We start from the raw sequence: 9,029 nt of genomic DNA, 5'->3' as shown, positions 1-9,029 counted from the left end.
ATAATAATAATAATAATAATAATAATAATAATAATAATAATAATAATAAGAGTATATAATTAATTTATATTAAAAACATTACTCTAACATTTGTTACTATCATTCATTGTTTTAATTTGATAGAGATTAAACGAGAACTTCAAAAATTGCAAGAGACGTGGGATTAAATCTAGTTTTCCATATATAAAACTTCAACAACATATTCGAGTGCTTCAAGCCATAAAATGCAATACCCAAAAAAAAAAAAAAACCACAAATTTCCAACTTGTGAGATAATAAAAGGTGTCAATTCGTGGTGGGGTCATTTTCTTTTCAGCTTTCTGTCTTTCTTCTTTCTTTTTTTGTTTGTCGTAAATTTTTCCATTGCCATCCAACTTATTGAAGAATCCTCCTCATATCAAGAAAAACTTTGGGGACTAATCATAAAAATTTTTCCTCAGCTCCCATTGGACAATGATGCCAATCAGTTTATATGATGGGACATAGATTCAGTGGTGTGTTCATGTGGGAGTGGGGCCATTGAATTGATCAATGGGAGAAAGCATCATGGATCGGGCAGAAAAGGGAAAATGATGTGTTGTGTGGATTATGGTTTACGCTTATGTCTCATTTATTTATAAGGACATCGCCCCATCTAATATTCCCACCAAACTTGAACTTAAGCACGTAGGTTTTACGTGTAAAAGGGCATCTTTGCCCCCTCGCATAGTCCCACCTAAAAGTGGTGATTAAAACCAAATATGGTCTACTCCATGTCGTGGCCCGCCATTTATATCATAATGGAATCAATTGGTTAATAATTTCGGGGGAATAGAGCATACATCGTCGATGGGTAGGATGTATTATTCAAATGGAAGCATCCGTCTTTGATTGAGAATTATAATCAATCCAATCTCTCGAATCGACGATGCATGAGATCGCTCGTACAAAGTTTCATTTTCACTTAAGGTGTATGCTATACTTATTTGTAGTTTTGAATAGTGAAAAGTAGTCTGAAAAGTAGATTGGTAGTAGATTGGTCAATCATCTTTCTTTCTTTTCTTTTAAGATTACTATCATTAAAAATCACAATTGGTATATCCTTGACATATTTACCTAGCTTTTTTTTTTCTCACAAAAATTTCCAAACCAATATCTCCGACCCATCTATCATTCCTTAACATTGTGTCCAATCCCCCGTTAAAATGCTGACGTATCAATACATAAGGACTTTCCATGTCAGATCTGTTTCATATTTATCTACCGCATGTATTAATATAAGGGCATTTCAACTGGATGTTGGGGGAATAGAGCATACATCGTCGATGGGTAGGATGTATTATTCAAATGGAAGCATCCGTCTTTGATTGAGAATTATAATCAACCCGATCTCTCGAATCGATGATGCATGAGATCGCTCGTGCAAAGTTTCCTTTTCACTGAAGGTGTATGCTATACTTATTTGTAGTTTTGAATAGTGAAAAGTAGTCTGAAAAGTAGATTAGTAGTAGATTGGTCAATCTTCTTTCTTTCTTTTCTTTTAAGATTAATACCATTAAAAATCATAATTGATATATCCTTGACATATTTACCTAGCTTTTTTTTTTTCTCACAAAAATTTCCAAACCAATATCTCCAACCCAAATCTATCATTCCTTAACATTATGTCCAATCCTCCGTTAAAATGCTGACGTATCAATACATAAGGACTTTTCATATCATATCCGTTTCATATTTATCTGCCGCATGTATTAATATAAGAGCATTTCAACTGGATGTCGAAAGGAATGCTAGATCAAGATTAGTAATTCCAATGGGGGACATGATTTACTTCAAGTGAAAGTCGCCCCAATACATCAATTGTTCCCTTCAAATTCAAAACGGGTAATTCCCATGAAGCAAATGCATTCTACAAAGGGGGAAGAGAAAGCTTAAGCATGAAGAAGAAGCAAAAAACGAAAGCGTGGCGCTTTGGCTACAAGGAGATGCTTTCGGTGCGCCAAACTCAATGCTTTTTCTTTCGGGAGCGTGACTTTCCCAAGAAGCACGTCCCCCAATGAGATCCACCCCCACAGCCTAAAAGCTTGACCGGCTCTCTTCTGTCCATTTCTCAAGAAGTTTGATTCTCTGCTAAGCTAAGCTTTTTACCAATCGAAAGTGAAAAAGTAAAACATAAACATCAGATAAAACAAGAGATAATCGACGTACGTAGTAGAGTCAAAAGTCGTTCCCCATTTCATAAGGCGATGAAAAGGGGGACCCGATGCCCGGACAGGGTGTTCCCCATATCTCTCTCTCTCTCTCCCATCTCTCCCAAAAAAAAATTATTTTTGAGAAAAACCTAAATTAGACCTATTATGACACTTGGACTCCAACTTTTTTTTTTTTTTTATGTCATCAAAAATTCTAAATTTATACTTATATAACATATTTTTTCTCCATTAAGATTCTGTCAATAAACACCGTTAAAAATTTGCTTACATCATGACATCCACATGGCTTAAGTTAAATAAAAAAAGAAGTTGGTTTGGCTAAAAAAATCATATGAAGAGTACATGTGTCATATAGTTATAAATTTTGATTTTTTATGTCAAAATAAAAAGTTTACGATAAATGTGTCAAAATAGGCATACTTTAAGGTTTTGTTATACGTGTCACATACTTTGGGGTTTTGTCAAAATGAACATATTTTGGGGTTTTTGTCAAAATGGAAATACATTTGGGATATATATAAAGGTTTGGGATTCCATCAATGAACACCGTTAAAAATTTGCCTAGATCATGGTGTTCACATGTCTTAAGTTAAATAAAAATGAAGTTATTTTGGCTAAAAAAGCCATGTGAAGGATAAATGAGTCACATAGATATAAATTTAAAGTTTTTTGTGTTGAAAAAAAAATTCCAGAGTAAATGTGTCAAAATAAGCATATTTTGGGATTTTCATGTCACAAAAAAGAAGAAGGACAAATGTGTCATAATAGGCATGATTTGGGATTTTTAGTAGATTTTTTCTATTGTTTTTTCACCCCCTTTTTTTTCTATTTAAGTCCCTATATTCTTATATTATCTCATCATTTTCACGAGTTTTCTAATCAAACCCATTCGACATTTTATACTAAATTCAACTAACATGACCACCAAGGTATAATGCTGATAAAATATTTGGATATGCCCGTGAGCATGTATGGTTGGATCAGAGGATGATGTGGATAAAATTTAGTCAATGTATATCCCGATATGGACATTCGAATATGAAAATTTTTATCCACGTCACCTCACAACATCTCCGACGGCCATGTAAATTGGGATTCGAGTGGATTTGGGGTCAAAGGGACTTGATTAAAAAAATTGCGCGATAAAAGATCTCATTTAGACAAATTAAAACAGTAAATGAATTCACCTAGAAAGTGTAAAAATTATCTATGTAAAGACGGACACCTCCAAAGCCTCCGTGTTGTGTCCGACACTTCAACACATGTTTGATACGCTCCGACACATCCCGACATGCTCCGACACGCAGTCCCAACGAGTGTTTAAAAATCCGACACGTGATCAACTCTCTCCGACACGCGAGTCCAGAATTTCGACACGTGATTCGACACGCACCTGAGTCAATTTTAAAAATTTATAATACTTAGAGGGTCAAAATATAAATATACATAAAAGAAGTAATAAAAGAAGTAATAAAATTGTTATAAATATACACGCAATAGATCAATATTTTTTTTAGTTTTTTTTTTTTTAGAATTGTTTTATTTTCTTTTTAAAGTCTTTTACTATGAAAGAAGTAATAAAAATGCTATATATGATAAATAAATAAATTTAAAAATATCATTTAAGCATTTTTCTTTAAAAATGTTTTTTTCCTCTAAGTTTTGTGTATTATTGTAACAAATTAAAATAATGAATGATATTATTTAATATTTTTCGTGTAAATTAATTCTGCTATTTTAAATATATTTAATATATAACGTGTCGGAACGTGTCGAAATTCTCTATTTTTAAGAAATGACATACGTCGACGTATTGTGTCGCGTGTCTGTGTCAGTACCACTATATGAAAATTATACATGGACAAAAAGAAGTCTAACTATTTCAAAAAAATTATTTAGTGTCGTACGGCTAATTGGCCTGCCTTGTTCTCTTCTCCCATTTTTTGCCAATAAACAAAATGGCCTGGCCAGCTTTGAACCATTCCTTTTATTTTATAGCATTAACAAAGTTGCCCAGTTGAGTTGTCAACACCAATCAAGTGAGCGCAATAACGTCCAAATCTGATACGCTTCCAATACATTAAATTATCCTTAATCAAAAAAGCATTTGCAAATTGGCCGACCTAATACGCAGGTCCAGCGGGGAAAAATCAGATAAATCCAAAATTTTGGCATTTTTTAGGTGAGTACAAAACACAAGATTGGCAATATTAGGTGAAATTATTTCAACAACCCAGTTGGTCAAAATGCCCCAAATTAAATTAAAAATAAGGACAAAAATAAACACATGAAGAGAAGAAAATCCCTGAGGTTAGAGAAGAGAGATAGTACTACATTGATATATGAGGTGACGATGATAAAGAAAAGAATTTAAATAAAACCAACTACAAACGCATCAAAGTGTTCGCTGGTCGATTCCAATTAAGGTCATGGAACTTCCCCTTCCCAGTGAACTTCCCAACTTGCCCTCCCCTCCCTTCTAAGAATCAATTCACAATTCCCACCAGGCAAAAAGGAAAAAGTTGAAAAACCCCTTGCAGATTTCAAGAACAGAGAAGAAATTTGGACCCAAAAAAAAAAAAAATTAAATTGACCCTTCTATCAGATTGAAATGGAAATGGAAATGGAAATGGAAATGGATGGAAACTTGAGAATCTGTTATTTACTCACCCTGTGCACGTTTCTGAGGAAAAGACCCAACTCAATAAATCGCAAGAATGTGTTTTAAAGCTTTGAGCTTTAAGGCGTGATGCCAATGGGTGGCGTCCTCGACTCCGTGGGCGGGGTCTGGCCGTCCGATCCTTTCGACGGGTCATCCGAGGACTGCCTTAGCCCGTCGTCTGTCTCGCCCCGGTTCATCTCCTCCATCATCCGGACCACCTCCACCATGGGCGGTCTCTGGTCGGGCGCAACCGCAACGCAGGACATGGCAATCTGCAGCAGCTGCACCATCTCCTCCTCGATGTTCTGGTACCTCATGAGCTCCACGTCAAGACCTCGCCGTCCACTCCTCGCGCACGACCGACTGGACCCACCTGGGCAGGTCGATGCCCTCTTCCCCAAGGGAGGCCTGATTGGGTGCTTTGCCCGTCAACAGCTCCAGCAACAAGACCCCGAAGCTGTACACATCGGATTGGAACGTGACCCTCCGGGTCTCCACAACCTCAGGGGCCCGGTAACCAGCAACCCGATTGGGCGGGGCCGCGGTGCCAAACAAAGGGTTCAGTCCAAAATCTGAGACGCAGGCATTGTGGTCGGGCCGGAGCAAGACATTGGAGGACTTGATGTTGCCATGGACCACCTTGCCAGCCGCGTGAAGGTGTGCTAGGCCTCTTCCCGTGGCAATTGCAATCTTAAGCCGGTTCTCCCAGTCCAGTGGTGTACGCCCTGATCCTCTACTGCCTGCAATGCAATGTCATGCGATGCAAACGCAAGAAGATTATTAGTAGGAGTTTCCTGATTTCACCATGCTTAGCAATTTTCTTGGCCCCAGTAAACATTCCAATCAAGCTTCACAATATAAGGATCTTTTCAATGTGTTTAGCATCACATTTCTGATAGAACGGAGAATAATTCCAAGAATTACAACCAAATTGGACTCAGAAAATTTACTTTCATTTCAATTCAAACACTTCTTAGCATATCTGCTGTAAACTTTAACCGATGCAACAAGAACATTCTCTGGCAAATACCATTTTGTACAATGCCAAGCTCAAAGTCAGTTTTCCCAAGACCACCTCCTCTGTTTTTGGCAGTTCAAAGAAAATAATTGAGGCAGGGACAAATGGGTAAAAAATGAGGCCTTTATGAGGTGGGATTTGAGGGGAGGGAGAAAGGGTAAAGGAGACGCCACTTCTCTATCAAGGCCCCCAAAAGAGAAAGGAGGATAGGAGAGCATGTGGCCTTTCATCATCTAAGGCGCACAGAAAAAGTTAGCCAAAGAAAAAGGAGGGTGTCGGTGACACCTCACAGCATCATGAGAGCTCATGTTGCTGTGTCAGTGGCACCTCAGCAATTTCCCAGCAGGACACCAACCCCACGCTCTAACGTGCGCCGGGGCGCGTAGTTTTCACTCAAAGAATGTTTGCCCAGCAAAAGAAAGGATTTTTTTTGGGTTTTAGCAGAGCATCTGTTCTTCTTGCCAATGCAGATCGTCCATGGCTACTTCTACGGTGCAGATTCGCCCCCTCTAACGCTAGCTTAATTACGGTAATGCCCTCCGAGGCATTAAACGACCCGACATCCACAGCGACTACGGTTATGTTAAGCTTAAAGAGAAAAACGATTTTCAGACAATGAATGCTGAAGAACTACTCCGTGATGGTCCCCGAATAAAACAGCTCAGGCCATCGGCAGGGTCAAATCACGACGCTAGATACCAAACCGGTCGCTGTCCAGGAAAATGATGCGGAATTTTCACAGCCAAAAGAGAAAAAAGAAACGGCCCCCTAAAGACAATTACTAACTGCCCGGAAGAGAAAGATCTCGAATTCCCCGCATTTCCATGACCAATTCTCATGCCGGATCGAATTCGGGATCGAAATTCAGAGTTCCAGTTGCAAGAAAGGTTGAAACTCTAATTGAGAACAAGAATGCACAAGAACAAGAACAAGAACAAGAACAAGAAAGAGGATTTACCGTGGAGCAGAGCAGACAAGCTACCGGCGGCCATGTAGTCATAGACCAGCAGCTTCTCGTCCTTGGAGTAGTAGAAGGCTCTGAGGGGGACCACATTCTCGTGCTTCACCTTCCCCAGCACCTCCATCGTCCCCTCGAACTCCTTCTTGCTCGCCGCCACGTCCTTCAGCCTCTTCACCACCACCGTCGTGCCTTCCTCCAGCACCGCCTTGTACGACGTCCCCACGCTGCCCTTCCCCAGCACCTCCGCCGACGCCCGCAGCAGGTCCTCCAGGTCGAAGCTGTAGACCCCGCCTTCCAAGAACACCAGCTTGTTCCTCTCCGCCTCCACCGAGCCCCCGTGATGTCGTCCTTGGACGACGACGTCCCGGCCTCCGCGGCCGCCGCCCTCGGCGGCCCCGCCGCCCCCACGTTCTTCGGGGGCTTCGGCGACCGCGGGCGCCCGCGCCGGCGGATGCACAGCACCAGGAGGAACAGAATCAAGAATGCGGCTAGGGCGCTGCCGACTGCAATCGCGACGATTGCGCCGGTGGGAGCTTCTTCTTCTTGGACTTCTTGGGAGGGGGTTCGGCGAAGGCGGGTTCGGCGGCGGAGCAGGAGGGGGGAAGAAGGAGGGGCTGCAGGCCTGGAGGGGACCGCCGCAGAGGGCGAGGTTGCCGGCGAAGGCGGACGCGTCGAACTTCGCGAGGGAGGGCGGGATCGAGCCGTTGAGGCGGTTGTTGGAGACGTTGAAGTCGGTGAGGCCGCCGGCGCTGATGCTGGGGAGACTGCCGGAGAATTGGTTGTTCTGGAGGAAGAGGCGCGTCAGGCGGGTCAAATTGTTGACCCCGAAGGGGATTTGCCCCGAGAAGTTGTTGGAGGAGAGGTCGAGCCGGATTAGCCGAGTCAGCTGAGTCAGGCCCGGCGGGAACCCGCCGGCGAAGCTATTGCCCTGGAGGTAGAGGCTGCGCAGGAGGGTCAGGTTCGAGAAGTCCGAGGGGACCGAGCCGGAGAGCCGGTTGGACCGGAGGCTGAGGACCTGAGCTGGGACAGCCCGCCGATGGTGCCCTCCGGGACGGGCCCGACGAGGCCGACGGCGGGGAGGCGGAGCTCGACGACGGACGAGTTGGTCCCGTCGCACGTGACCCCGACCCAGCCGCAGGTGGAGGCGTTGGCGGAGGTGTTCCACCGGAGGCGTTTGGCGTGCGGGACCTTCTGGATGAAGCCGAGGAGCGCCTGCCTCTCCTGGGCGGGCGGCTCCGACCCGACCCAGGAGCTCAGCGCCGCCGCGACCGCCAGGAAGAAGACGAAGAGGGTCGACCCGGATGCCAGCGACCCCGCCATTGCAGACACAAAGAGAGAGAGAGAGAGAGAGATAGAGAGAGAGTGGAAAAACGAGGGAGGGTTTCAGAACGCTTCGAGCCTGCGGATGCGGTCGAGAAGCCGAGGAGGCGCTCCGAGGTCGGAAGCCATGGAGGACGGGGCAGAGAGGGAGAAAATGTAGAGAGAGAAAACAGGGGCTAAGAAGTGAGAAGGGGGAGGGGGAGGAGAAATGTAGAGAGAGAAAACAGGGGTTGGGAAGTGAGAGGAGGGGAGTGTGCAACTTTTGAAAGGGGAGAGAGAGAGAGAATCACGAGGACAAAAGTGAAGTAAAGAAGGATGGAAAAACGAAGCTGAGAGAAAAACAGCGAAGAGCTGCAGCAGGGAGCAGGTCCTTAGCTGGCAATTGCGCAACTTTTCCTTCCTCCCTTTGACCTTTTTTCCCCCTTCCCTAATTTACCCAAAACTCAGACCAAAAAAACATTTGCCGGAAAAAAACAAAAAGAAGCAGCAAGGCAGCGTATGTCGCGCGGATTATGGGGATTCGTACGTTGGTGCCATCCTCTCCACTCGCGCATGTCGTGGCCGAAAAACAATTTCTTCTTGGGGTAGATTGGCCACCTTTATTTATTATTTTTTGGGTAATAAATAACCCAGGTAAACCAAAAGTACCCGCCACGTCCTTCGAGAAAATAACATATTTTTTTAGATAGATAAGAAATAATGTGCCGTGAGAGTTTAACCCGAAAAGAAGGGAAATTTAAATGAGTTAACATGGGCCAACGAGATAATGACCGTGGCCCAAGGGTGAAACGTCATTGGGATACTCTCGTGCATGACTGGGTTGAGACACGAATTATGAGCTTTTTTTTATAAGATTGGACGGCTAAAAGCGTGTTC

The 9,029-nt window shown here is 43.3% G+C and overlaps 1 protein-coding gene across 1 annotated transcript; it reads right to left on the bottom strand.

Annotated features, from left to right (window-relative positions):
- Positions 1 to 4,472: 4,472 nt before the first annotated feature.
- LOC120292165 (probable inactive receptor kinase At2g26730) lies at positions 4,473 to 8,280 on the bottom strand. The gene is given in 6 exon segments (XM_039310224.1): positions 4,473 to 5,187; positions 5,189 to 5,594; positions 6,831 to 7,160; positions 7,163 to 7,361; positions 7,363 to 7,847; positions 7,850 to 8,280. Coding segments are annotated over 6 exon segments (1,980 nt in total). The 5' UTR covers positions 8,154 to 8,280; the 3' UTR covers positions 4,473 to 4,931.
- Positions 8,281 to 9,029: the final 749 nt, after the last annotated feature.

Source organism: Eucalyptus grandis, chromosome 3 (genome assembly GCF_016545825.1).
Source record: "Eucalyptus grandis isolate ANBG69807.140 chromosome 3, ASM1654582v1, whole genome shotgun sequence".
NCBI lineage: Eukaryota > Viridiplantae > Streptophyta > Magnoliopsida > Myrtales > Myrtaceae > Eucalyptus > Eucalyptus grandis.
Note: the sequence above shows the minus strand (reverse complement) of the source record. Positions and strands in the feature narration are given on the sequence as shown.